The 14239-nt window shown below is 35.9% G+C and overlaps 1 protein-coding gene across 2 annotated transcripts in view; it reads right to left on the minus strand.

Moving 5' to 3' along the window:
• Positions 1-14239, minus strand: part of LOC119644373 (nuclear hormone receptor FTZ-F1-like) — a 53263-nt gene that overhangs the window by 12029 nt on the left and 26995 nt on the right. For both annotated transcript variants that reach the window (XM_038043917.1, XM_038043916.1), the window contains exon 2: positions 6961-7181. In XM_038043917.1, coding sequence (XP_037899845.1) covers positions 6961-7181 — 221 coding nt within the window. The remainder of the gene's footprint in view (positions 1-6960; positions 7182-14239) is intronic.

Genomic DNA, 14239 nt, shown 5'->3' on the forward strand with positions numbered 1-14239 from the left:
TGCTTGACAACTTTAACTTACGCACGGAACTAAAGAAAAGGTTTGCAAAGAAAAACAATGCCACCTGATCTGGTGAGTAACCGTAACGACATAGTCATCAAGTTAGAAGGAAAAAGCCAGCTATCTGAAGATTATGTTTATCACTTATATGCAGATGATACTAGATCTATAGGTTTTCCATATGATGATTTACCATCAGTTTACGTGGCCACCCGTGGCATTACGAAAAACGAAGTAAGAAGAGCTATAAATAATGCCAAAAATAACAAGGTCATGGGTAACAATGACATACCGATAGAAATTATAAAATTGATAAGTGATGATAATCTGGATATTCTGCATAAACTATTTTATGGGTTCTACGATGCAGACATTTATCCTGATGACTGGTTACAATCATTGTTGGTCATAATGCCAAAGAAAATTAATGCCAGGAGATATCAGGATTAGAGAATGTTGTCCCTAATGAATAATGTTCTGAAAATATTTCTACGAATAACTCAGCAAATTATCACTTGGCCGCAACTCAGTGTGACTTGCGGAAAGCCATGAGCACCAGAGAAGTTTTATTATGTTGCATTCAAGTTCTAGTCCAGAACTGTAGTGATGTGCGTAAAGATGTCTTCTTTCGTTCCGAGGATTACGAAAACGTGTTCGCCAAAGCGCAGCATGATCAATTAATGTATATCCTAAAAAGTCTTACTTTTAACGGAAAAGATACACGCGGTATCAAAAATTTATATTGGAGAGAAGCAGACGGAAAGCGTGATTATAATGTCAGAACAAATTATATTCCTATCAACAGAAGAGTGCATCATCAGGGCTCCATTTTGACTTCTCTTCGGCTTAACGTCCTGTCTGAGGTAATCTTTCAAGAAGCTATTGAAACAATCGAAACAGGCATTAAGGTCAATGGGCAATTCATCAATAAAACCGTGCTGGATCTACAGACAATACTTCACGCTGTAAATGATTAAAATTAACACCTTTGGGTTTCAGTAAGGATAAGCCGAACGCAAACTCCATATGCGAATGCCACTAGGAAAGCTTTTCAAGTTTGTATACCTTGCATCCATATTATACGCAGTCTGCAGTAGCGACGTAGAAATAAAAAGAAGAATAAAAACGGCTAGAATTACCAGAAAATTCTGGCAAGCCGGGCAATTAGGTTGTCCCTTCGGTTTCGTTTCATGAGATGCTTTGTGTGGTCGATGCGCTTATTGTGGATCTGTAGTTACGGTCATTAAAAATCAGTACAATCAACAGACTGAAAGTCTTTGAGGTGTGCTGTTACAGTAGAATTGTAAAGCATCGCGTACCTAATGCTTAAAGTCCTGAGAAGAATAAACACTCAGCTTGACCTATTAAAGTTTATTAAACAACGAAAAACTGTCACATGGTAAGGATGTCACGTGGAAAGGAATGGGAACTCCTGCACTTAATAGCAGCAAACCGTGGAGACATGGACGGAAAGCAAATGTCATGGCTGCGTAATATTCGAAATTGGACAGATCTGAGAATCGTAGTTGAAATCATGCATACAGCAAGGAGTCGAGGAGATTGTTGGGATTTGGTTAATAATATGAGTTAATACGCAATAATATAATGAAATGCAAAAAATAAATAAAAAGAAATAATTGATCACTTACATCCGGCAATGGACGGGTAATAAAAGCGACGAGCGAGAGGCTTGTAAACAATATCTCTTTTATTCGTAACGCCCCTATAGAAAATAGTTACGAAAATTGTAAAGTGTAGTACGAGTAGTAGAAGCCGTTATGGGTTTTCACATTACTTTCTCTATGAGGATGTGTTCTCTCAACACAGAACTCATACTCTCTCAGAAAATAGGGAAAAATGTGTTGTTGTTCAGGTTGAACACTGCTTTGAATAAAATATTTTGCACAATTGTATTGAAATGAAAACGAATGACAAAATAAAGTAGAGCATGAATAAAAAAAAAAAAAAAAAAAAAAAAAATTTGGAATGTTATATAACATTGGATGATTGTGGCTTTTTTTTTCGTTTCCTTTCAGATATTATACGATCAGCTGTACAGTATCCGAGAAAATTTCTGTCGTTGGATTTGCGAGGAATCTAGAATTTCATAATGATCAAGACTTCCGTTTGACTGTTGCAAGCGTTTGGGCAAAATTAGCATACATACAATTTATTTCTTTGTGGCGGGTATACAAATCATGTGTGACATACTTTTTATGTCTAGTGTCATAGAATAAAGTATGTGATAAACTATGCCTAAAGAGGACGGCGTAGACGTGCGTCCTTCGCGAAGAAGTGTTTAAGGCTTCATTATCAATGACTATTTATAACTGGGCCACAAGTTTTTCTCACAGATAGCTTAGGGGTGCATTGGAAGAAATTTTCTTCGGTTTATAAAAGAACGCATTAGTCTTTGCGAAAAGATGGAGGAAAAGCAAATAAGTTGAAGCAGGACCAGTTAGGTTGTAATGTACGTTGATGCAGGCGTAGACCAGAGCATGGAACAGGCCATATCAGCTTTATCCGCTGACGTATATATATCCCGAGGAAGGATATTTTGGACTTGGCTGCACGGAGTTGTATGGTATGTCCAAAGGCAAGCGTGACTACGGTCGCGTGAGGTAAAGCTAAAGCCCTAATAGCCTAACTTTAAGCTTCACTGGGTCGGGATTCCGCTTGCTGCATGTCTCTAAGTAGGGGAAGTGGTTACTGATGGAATCTTGTAGTTTGGTAATGAGTCCTGACCGCTGGATACGGCATTTCGCGTAGTATCGCGATGGCTGTGGTTTTCATTACTCCTAAAGCGATTAATTAGACAGCGAAGAATCTAAGCTGACAGGCTTCAACTTTCCCCACAGTGGACTTAGTTGGCTATACACATTAAATTAATTTGGTACTCCGGCTGGGGGTGAGGCCCCTAACTTATAGGTATTGTGTAACTCTCTAGAGAGCGCCGGTTCACTCATAAATAAACCGAATTTCAGCGGGCATCGTGCGGTTACACACGTTGCATTCAGATACTGACGTTCAACGCAAGAGAGATACCTGCCTAATGTCGTCGTCTGTCAGTCCGTTTAGGACATCGAAGAAAACATCGAAAAGTTTCTGTCACGATCCACAAATCTGTACATCTACAAATCAATATCGTTAACAATTAGTTTGAAGGTCAGAATTACAATGGCTCTGTTTTTCTTCTCGATTTATTTACAAGTGCTAACAAATTTTTTTGGATAATCAGAGGCCAGTTTTTGATTAGATTAGATTAGTAAAGATTGATTTGGCACTCAACCCAATATTCAGCTTAAACTCGTTCAGAAAAATAATTTTTAAAATACAAGTAAGATGAGTAAGGTGCGAGTGTTATTTTCAATTTGTGCAGTCGCTCTCTTGCATTTTAAAATTTATTTCTTTTTTCTTTCTTTCTACCAAGACTTGGTCTTATGGTAAACATTTTTCCGAAGATATTGCGTTCAAATTTGGCAAAAACACTGAAAGTCGTTGCACGCAAGTTGATATTGAAAGTGGGCTCACGGGTGTCAGAGGACATACCTATTGTGCAACATTAACTGAGAATATCTCCGTTTTCTGGGTTTTTTGCTCGTAATCCATAAAACACAATCAAAATATGATAAAATTGTCCAGATATATATTCTGTGCAAACGAAAAAGATCAACCGATCCCATCCGAGACAACAAAGTATGAAAGTTTAGTTTTTTTATCTTGTTATACCCATCACCTAGGGATACAAAGTATATATATTCTTGATCAGCATCAAAATCGGAATCGATTTAACCATGTCCGTCTCATCATATGCGTTATGTCTGTTGTAAGCGCTCTCCTATCCGCAAAAATGAAGCTGTCAACCTCAAATTTACCAGAAACATTGAAAATTCTTCCATGCTGATTGGTAATAACCAGGCGTTAAATTGGTCGAAAGATACGCTACTTCCGTTTCCGGAATACGAAACTGGTTTTTTGCTCAGTATTTGTAAACTACAGCAGAGAAATCTACAAAATTTTGAAGTACTTGTACAAAAATGCGTTTGAAAAATTGATTACGCCTATCCAATATTTCAGTTTCTTTTCAATACCTTTCGCAATGCACATAAGCATGTCCGTCTGCTACTCTGTCCATTTGCTCAATCGTGTAGTATCTGTGTGTGTAAACATTCTCCCGTTCGCCTAAAAAGTTGCAAAAGAATTTGAAAATGGTCCAAACCAGTCAAAGGATATGCCCACCACATCCACATGCCTGTACAACAAAAACTGTAAACCCGTTTGCTTTTCATATTTTTTGCTTGTTACACATACACGACACCGTATGAATTTCCACCTTTATTCCAAAAATAGAAAAAAATCAGCGGCGTTCGTATGAAAATTTGATTCTTTACCTTTTCTTTTTGGGTCGGTGATGGGTATAAAACATTCAGTCATGACCCAATATAATTTTCTTACTTGCTTAGTCTTTCTTTATAGAATAAAGGTGATGGGTGTGTATGAAATGTTTGGTCCTCAAAGTGGAATATGATTTTCTTACTTGTTCTATTTAAGCATATCGTTAGACCCAAGACCCAAGGAAGTCTTCTAATGAGAGAAACAAGCATTCTTATGCATTATTCTGCAACAAACATATGCCCCTAAACCACTCATTTTATGATGTATCTGTCTGTCCCTCTTCTTCTTCTAAAGAAGAGAAATTTTAATAAAATCTATATCTGACGTATTTAACATAACTTTGAAATAATTGATTATTGATTGCATTTACTTCGATGCTGTTATAATGTTGCGCAATGAGTTTTTTTATCGCTTGCGAACCTAAACATGAGAGTTATCCTAGATATCTCATGCGAGGAAAATGATATAAAAAAAGCAATGGATTATGAGTATAAAAAGTAAATTAAAAATTTAGACCAAAATTGAAGTGTTAAAAAGTAAAAATATACTTTTAAATATATCCGCCTGAGTGGCCGAAGGTGAGGAATCTCGACTGGCAACTCAATGGTTGTGGGTTCAAATCTCAAGTGCGGTAGAGTTTTTAATTAAGCCGAAAGCCTTAGATGCTAGCGCTTTAAGACTTTAGTCTTAGAATTTATTCTCTGGCTAAATTTATAATAATAATAATAATAATTTTAAATAATATATTTCGCCTTTAAAGCGTAATTAATGTTATTTTGTGCAATTTTTATTTCTGGGCATTCAATGAGGGATTCGTTTCTGAGTATATGAATCAATTTCATTGAAAAGAATTAACAGAAAGTTGAGAGTATGAAAAAATATTTTCATATAACTGAAATAAAGTTTTGTCCCCGAGATTAATTTAAGACCATTGTCCAATCGAATGCGCTATTGTTCGGAATATGAATATGAAATAAGTCGTAAAAAGTAAGATTTAAGTAATCAGTTATTCTTTTTATTTATATATATATATATATATATTTTTTTTTTTTTTTGAAAAGATATGCAACAATTTTATGTAAATTCAAGAATATACCGGAATAGACGCTCAGGCAAAAGCGCAAACATAAGCGCAAATGTTTTGCATATTAGATCGCGATGTTTAATCAAGGTATGGTAAGGGGATTATTAAAATTCAAAAAAAAAAAAAAAAAAAAAAAAAAAAAAGGAGAATAAATTCAACATTATTTTCAATATATTTACTATTTTACTTCTTGCACTCAATTGTCGCTTTTTTTTCTTTTTTTACATTATCGGTATAAATGCTTTTATTCATGAAGCAAAATTTTGACATTTTTAAGCAATTTTGCAAAAGTTATATAGATATATTTCGGGTCGATAAGGAGTTGAATTTGGCAGTTGCTAGGAGTTCTACTTAGTTTAATTATTTTTTATTTAATTTAATAACAAAAGTATCACGCATTACTAATTAAAGTATACCCATGCAATTATGATATGTGAGCAAGTAACGGATAAATTACGGATCACAAATAATATCATTATCATAACAAAAAAAAACAAAAAAAAAAAAAACACATCAGTCCGATCCGCTATATAAATAGCAATACAGCTGAACCGACCCATATATCTTTCTAGATATGATAATTAGTTTTTAAGTTACAGTAGCTTGTTTTAGTGACATTCGTTTAACGTCAGCGTTGACTTAAAAGATGATGTTATGACGAGTTTTGACGGTCGGTGCTTTGCTAATTTTAAACAATGTCAATGACTAAAAAGGCGCAGCATCGCTTTGGAAGTCAGAATAATGAAATTGCAGGAAATAGCTAATAGCTGTCAAAAGACAGCCCATCCATCCACCAGTTGGCATGAACATTCCAATCCATGAGAAGTGAGTGAGAGGCGTTACCTCACTTTTGACCACAAACCGTAACGTGTTCGAATCGTTTAGGCGAAATAAAAAGGATTTTTTCATGCGATATGTCAAGCCGGCTATCAGTCGAATGGATAGCAACGAAATGATTTTTCGATTTTAAGATGACCATCGTATAATATTCATTGAAAAAGGATCAATCGTGAATATTATATAGCGTTATAAGCGCAATTGCGCAAAAAAACGTCAAATTAATTCGGAGACATGTTGACTGATATAACATGAAGCCAGAGTTGCCGTCCTATATCTTATATGTATAGTTCACGATTATAAACTCGTTGCATGTTAAGTTTACTGACTTGATAGATATTATTGATATTGATATTACCCCAACCATGCCGATCTGGCTATTCCACTCAACTCGCTAAAATAAGAAAAGAAAATTAACATAAGCGGATTAAGTCCCCTTTCTAAAGTGCATAGTATAGAAATCAATTAATTTATACTTTTTATAAATCAATTTTCTGAGACAATTTTTTTTTTTTTACTGTGAAAATGTTGAATTAATGGACGGAAAATCTGACTTCTCACTTTTCAATTCTCACTTCTCAATGCTGCAATAATGAGATGAGATGGTCAGCCGCCACTGATGTGGCATCAATCGTTGCATTTACCTGAGGTATTTGTATTTCTTGTTTGATATTCATGTTTGTGTATGCTTGTTGATAGCCTGGCGATAGAGGTGTCGGTTTCATGTCTCCTGAACCCATTGAGGTTCTTAATGCTTGCAGGGCTATTTGTCGTTGTCGCATTACTTGCAGTTTTCGCGCTCGATCTCTTTTGTACATCGGTCCGAATTTGTTCCTACCGCCACGCATCCGATCTGCTCTCACAGCTGTAAATAGTTAAGTAAAAATCAAGTTAAATTATTTGTATGTTAGTGATAGAAGAAGAAAACCAAAATTTTTCGAAAAACTATTACAATTTATTTTATATAATAATTGAATTGTATAATTAAGTAAGATTCTAAAATTTTTATTCATTTATTCACATAATTGCAGTGACTTTTCAAATGATTCAAATGATAAATTTTGGATCGATTAGGTACACTGCTCTGCGCTATTCAAGATATAAGGTCGACGATATCCTATCTAAATTTATAAGGCATACTGTTATTTGAAATGGACAAAGGGGGCGTTAAGTCATAAAAGGATAGACATCGTTAAGTTTTAATCTCCTTTTAATAGACGGAGTTTTAGAGAAATCCTCTTGGCATTCAGTACGAGGATAGAGATCGCTTTATTTTCTCGTTATATTTTTATAAGATGAAGAATCATACCGCCTGCATAGAAATAAATATATAAAAAAAAGCTTAATCAAAAAGCGGCCACCCTTTGTGACGACGAAGATCGGACATAATCTCAACATAGATTAATTAATCAACTGTTGCGACACATTCATGAAGTTTTGGAGAATATTTTTACTTAGAATTATTTCAAGGTTTCGTAGCGGAAAAATAACATTTAAGTCAGTATGTAATTGTTCCGATCATATAAGAATATATATTCAGTGAAAATTATATTCGCCTTTTGTAGCGCCTTTTGTAAAAATTAATCGTAGGGAATTTGGATCACACAGATCTATTTTTTAGAATCAATCATATCAAAAGCAAGAGGGGAAAGGCAATTTTCCTATGATGGAAGAAGCTGGAATATAATGAAATCTCTTCAAGTTTGCTAAATCCGGTTGTCATGTTAGTTAATGTTTTTAAGTATCGTGCAATGTGAGGACTTTCAAGAAGGTATGTCCCTTTATATAAAAATAAAGTATAATTCTTGGTGTACTATCACAAAAATGACTGATTGACTATATTCGGCGAAGTGGTGTAGGATATCTAATGGTCGGCCTTAATCGACAATAATGTTCTTACTTCTTGTTTTTCTTCGAATTTTTTATCCACGATTTTATCCTTTCTCTCATAAATTTTCTTTTCGACTATTGGAATGATTGCCTTTATCCGAAAAATGCACAAATCCATCGCATTATAATTTGATTTAGCCAAGAAAGAATTTGAAAAGTTAAGCGCAATTTTTAAATAAATTTTTATAGCAATCCATGCGATATAAAATCCCGATTTCAAACATTTAATGAACCACGCCCGCTTTTTGAAAATTTCGCTTTTAACTACTACTGCAGTTTGTTATGATGCACTTCTCTTAAAGTATTCGTTGTTTTGGATACATTTCATGATGAGCGGATGACCAGAGAACTTAACGGCTAAGTTTAGATGAACGATAGGTGTGTCCAGAGTCAATGGGGGGCAACAAGAAAAATAATTAAATAACTTAAATTTGGGAAGGCCGGCAAAACCGATACATGGTTTTTATATATAAATTAGCTCAGTTGAGTTAAATGAGAGCATTTTTTTAGAGCTTGCAATCGCCATAGTTGATGGTTCCTCTTTTGCTTTGCAATAAATGTATGAACCCTTGTGTTGCTTTGACGAGGGAAGAAAAGACTGCTGAGAGTAAATAATTGCAACGCAATTCTAATAGCAACAACAACAATAACGACAGCAGTAGCAGTAATAATAGGATATATAACTACATAAAACATCGCATACATACATCTACATATATATACATATATATTATATTTGTGTATATTTGGAATATATCTCATGCATAAATATTTCACGTTTTAAACTAAAGAATAAAAACTGCAAATGAATACATCGGCATATATATATATATATATATATATATATATATATATACTGTACACATACTTACGCGCAAACTGCTAACGTGCTATGCAATTTAGGTCAAGCGTATTGTTTACAAAATATCTGCAATAGTGTAAGTTACATTTACACAAACACACACAAACACACACAAACAAATAACACACATAGTATACTAACTACAAATACTGATACGTAACATGCGTTGTATATGCATATAACGCAAAAAAAAAGTTTTTCAATGCATGCATTTTATTGCACTCGTTTGGATGCAAATAAAAAAAAATAAATGAATAAAAACGAATGCACACTTGGAGGGAAAATACATTTGTGTACGTAAGCAAGGGTATGGTAAACAAGGAGCGTAACTTAAAGCGCGCCAACAAGATGAAGAGAATCATATGCCGCAAAAAAGAGAGCGAGAGAAAGAGAGAGAGAGAGAGAGAGAGACAGAGACAGAAAGAAAGAGAGACACGGAAAGACTAGTACGTAAGTATATACATCTTTATAACACATACAAAAGTTGTATATATGGCTTTACAAGAGATTATTGCAAGAAAAGACAGACGGAGAGAAAGAGAAAGACAGAGTTTGAACGTTGTAACATAAAAAGAGTTTTATTAGACTCCCACCATTTTTTAGGGCCAAAAATTTAATTGATTCCCTAACAATCAATGTAGCAAATATATATTTATAAATTAAAGTAAGAATCGAATATTCTTATATATATGTTTGCACGATTGTATCTATGTACGTATGTCCTTTTTTTTTTTGAACGTAGTAGCAGTGCACTGCTAACCAGTGGCCACACTCTGCGGTAAAAAACATTCCATTGCGGAACCGCTTTCGTCTTATCTCAAGATGGAGTCGTGTAGGTTGCTGATGCTCACAATACTATTCTACCTTGTCCGTAGTCACATGAGATTAAAAGTTCGAATGTCACTTTTGTGTAACTTTATAACGAAGCATGTTCCTTTTGTGAAGTTTTCCCATCGTTGCTGCGATTCCGTTAGCATACTCTGCCGGATATATATTGTAACTTTGAGGATGTCCGTCCTACCTCTTTCCACTGTTCTTGTTTCCTTCTTGGCGCAGATCTTCTCGCCAGGCAGCTGCTCGATAGATAACATACAAGCCAGAATGCACGTTGCAGCTGACGTTGAAACCGTGCAGCAGGCTCGTATAACTCTCAATGTGCAAAGCCTTTAGACCGCCCCTAATTTTTGTATCAGACATTTACTTTACCGTACTTTCCGTGCACAAATGGGTGCGGCATGCGTACTAAGCTTACAATTAGCCCGTCTTGGTCCGTTTGCGTTTGGAATAATAGTGCACAAGGTGGTTGCAGTTGCGTGGGCTTTATTCATAACCTCCTTAATATTCTTCACAAATGTAGATTCGAAGTTATTACTCCAAGATATCTCAAACTGCAACAGACTTCAATACTATGTCTCTCAACCTCTATTTTTGGGCATTTGGAGTAGCATTTTATCCGTTGTCAGTATGGTTTCACTTTTTCCAACGGCAAGTTTTACTTTGGACTTATGTAGTCACCTATTTATGCGGCATAGGCTATCGTATGTCGCAATTTCTGTTAGCGTAGACGATGTTTGTTGTCATCAAGGCAATCTCATCCGCATAACCTGTCAATTTATTGTTATTGGAAGCTCCATGTTGACCAGGTCGTCGCATATGAGATTCCGAAGGAAGGTACCCAGAATGGAGTTTGGTAGTACCCCTGCTGTCATCCTATGGTCTCTAACGCCGTCATCTGTATTATACAGTAAACTTCTATTAGTCAAGTAGATGTTTACCATCTTCACTAATTACGAGAACGCTCGTGTTATTAAACTTGTCGGAATGGTGTCCTGGGCAGGCATGCTGAAGGCGTCTGGATGATAATGACAGTGCAGAATCCTTTTACGTCTTTGCTCTTTCATGCTGCAGTGGCCACTTCCTCGATAGCACAAAGTGTGCATCGTCGTCTGATAAAGCCAAACTGGAGCTTAGAAAAACCAACTCGGCTTTACAGCTTCTTGTTCTGATGTCACTAGCAGTAATCTTTCTACGAGTTTGCCTATGCTATTCAGAAGACAGGTAGGTCTATAAGAGGACGAGTTACAAAATGGCTTATCAGGCTAATGTAACAAGACCAGAAGCTGTCTTTCTCGCAATTTTGGAAAGGTTGTATTATCTCGTTTGATATCGCGTCAGACCGTGCGGTTTTCTTCTTCTTCAAGCTTCGTCATGTCACCTGAATTCCTTCCGCGGTAATCCTATCCCCTGGGTAAATTCGTGCTACATCTATTGTACCCTTGGTTTGATGCTGCGTTGCTAGAAATAGATTTCTACTTTCGTCTATATCTAGGCGGCATTTGTAATTGCATGTATGGACTTCACGCGGCCAACTTTCTAAGTTGTTATTTTTTACGACAATCCTCACGGGTCGTTATTTGTGTGTTTGCACAGCTTTTTCCAGTATTTCAGTTTATTGTTTTTTGTCGCTATTCTGAGTGACTTGCGCGCTTTTCTGTAAAGTTCAAAATGGTTTACATTTCCCCTTGTCTTGTTTCTTGACAGAAATAACTTGACATAATACCATAATCAGTCAAAGCTTGTATTAAGGAAAAAAATCGCTTTTCCGACACGTCCATTGTTCAAAATTTGGGATGAGCTTGTAGGTCCACCGTCCTTGTGCATCCGTTTCCCCACCGTTGTTGCGATTCAAACAAACTCTGTCGAGCAGCTGTTTTAATTCCATGTGTATGTGGGAAGGTGTGTGCGACTGCGCTAAGCTGCTATAACTAAAAGCACCTGATCATGGACGCTTTTCTTGTTGGCAATGGCGTTTCAATGTTCTTTAGTTCGGTTTTTGCTCATTTTCTTCTTATTGTCTGTTGCCACTGCACACTCCGGGATTAAAGAAAAATTACGCACTTTCACGACAGATTTTGTTTATCACAAGGCTTTCCAATTTTGTACATATTTTTCTTACCGTAATCGACATAAAACCCCGGAGCATTGGAAAACACATCCGAGTGCTACGTATTTACCACGGTATTCCAATGTATTATGTATACATATGTATAGATATGTATTTATGTATGTATATATATATATATATATATATATATATATTAGAAACAATGTGCGTTCATTGGTAATTTGTTTCCATTCGAATTACTTTGGTCGCTATCTAAAATCCTTTTCAACTGAAATGATGACTTATATGCTTATTATGGATGCGTTTGTAGACAGGCCGCTCTCCCTTGTATTTTGAACTTTTGAACGCTCTTCGCACGTGTCTGCTTCAAATTATCTGATTACAGCTTTCGTCTGTTGAGAGTTGTCGCGAGTTGTCTTATACTCGATTGCGTGCCATAAACCAAATAAATGTTCGAGATGAGCTTTATCTCAATCCTTGTAACTATAAGAATTTTATCATTATATCATTATACGCCCGAGTTCTTTAATGCCCTCGTATGGAATTTAAAAACGGTAGGATATATCTCGTATAGATTAATACTTCAATGTGGATGTAAGTAAAACTTGCAGAGTACTCTACCCTTAGATTATTCATTTATGTGTGGATATATCACCTAACTAATCCATCTAATAAAATAGCTTCGGCGAACGTATGCACACAATTTAGGATCAGTAACTGCAATTTTATCGATAATATGGTCGGATTCTGTTAATTAAATTAAAATGTCATTTAGTACCATCGGGATGAGCAAAAAGTTGGCAGACTTTTAGTTAATCAAGCGTATGCATACTTGATATACTTATGTCTCTCGTTGCAAATCATGGACTAAAGGAGAATAAGATGCAAAATGGCTCAGGGCTTCGGGATCCGACAATTCGGTAAGTAGGTATCATACGTGCGTTTATCCCATTAAAGCGGTGAAGCACGAGTATTTCTTGTTGAATACCCGGATCTGTGGAGTGTTCGTGAGGCAACTATTTAAAATTCTCCATATCACCCGAACTAGCTAGCGTGCATGTGTCTCCAAAATCTCCGATCCCCTAAAATAATACAGTCCGCACTACTATATTCAGACAGACAGACAGACAGACAGGCAGAAAGAATTCTTACAAATACCTAACCTTTACATAAAAGTAGCATACTTTTGAAACGTATTTGTACACGTTACAAAGAAGAGGATAGTAAGCCATATTGTTATATCTCGGTCGGATTTTTCCATTTTTATAGGGCCTGAGGTTCTTCAAGCCAAACACAAACATGAAAATGTGTTATCAAAAATCTCTTAATTATCTCGGCTTTTCATCGACGAGTTCTTAAAATGAAGCGTACAAACTTTTGATAGTTAGTAGCAATTATCACGAACCAAAGAATAGGAACGAATCTGGCCACTTCAATGGTACGTTGGAAAAACGAATAGCGAAGTGTCTGCTTGCCTTCCTTCCGGTGACGGCAGTTCCTTTAAAAGTTACTTAGTCAATAGCACTTAGTATCTATCCTCACCAAGTAGATAATGCCCGGTTGAAATTGTTATTTTCGAGCAGTGATGGTAATTAATGCGTGAATATTTGTACTGAGTTGACCTATATAGGAGTTATAGTACAAATTTTCTTTGAATATCTCTGGGAACTTTAACTTTAATTCTTGCCAACATTGTCTATATTTAATATTATTTGAATTACGTTTTAAGGTCACTGAAAGGATTCGCATCTCTCTAATCACTGTCGCTTTCTTTAGAGGCAATTCTTTAAATTTGTAAGCGAATAATACTCGGCAGTCAAGCATTGAAATGGAAAATCAGGACAACGGGTACATTCCATATAGAAATGTGTTTTCATTGCGAATTGCGGTTGCGACAAGAACACCATTGCATACTGCGCTATAAACAAATGTCACATGCGCCTTAGCGATAAATTGAAAGTGTTTGCCGAGTATTGTTTTGCTGTCAAATTTGTGCCAAATAAGGAACATTCACGGATTTCGTACGAAAATATGTCGAATTTTGTTCGTTACTGTATATTAAAAGTGAATGAATTTTGGTAATCCCAAGCAAAGTAAGGTTAGGTATAAAGCCAAGCGCACCGTACGCATCGATCGTCAGAGAACTGCTTCGGCAGGAGGACGAAAGTTTATCTTTGCTCTGCTGGACACAGCCTCTGTTGTGTGTTAAAGGCTGCCTGAAGTGATTGATATCGAACGCTACCAACAATATACAATCGATTTGAGC

This window comes from Glossina fuscipes, unplaced genomic scaffold (assembly GCF_014805625.2).
Source record: "Glossina fuscipes isolate IAEA_lab_2018 unplaced genomic scaffold, Yale_Gfus_2 114345, whole genome shotgun sequence".
NCBI classification, from domain to species: Eukaryota; Metazoa; Arthropoda; class Insecta; order Diptera; family Glossinidae; genus Glossina; species Glossina fuscipes.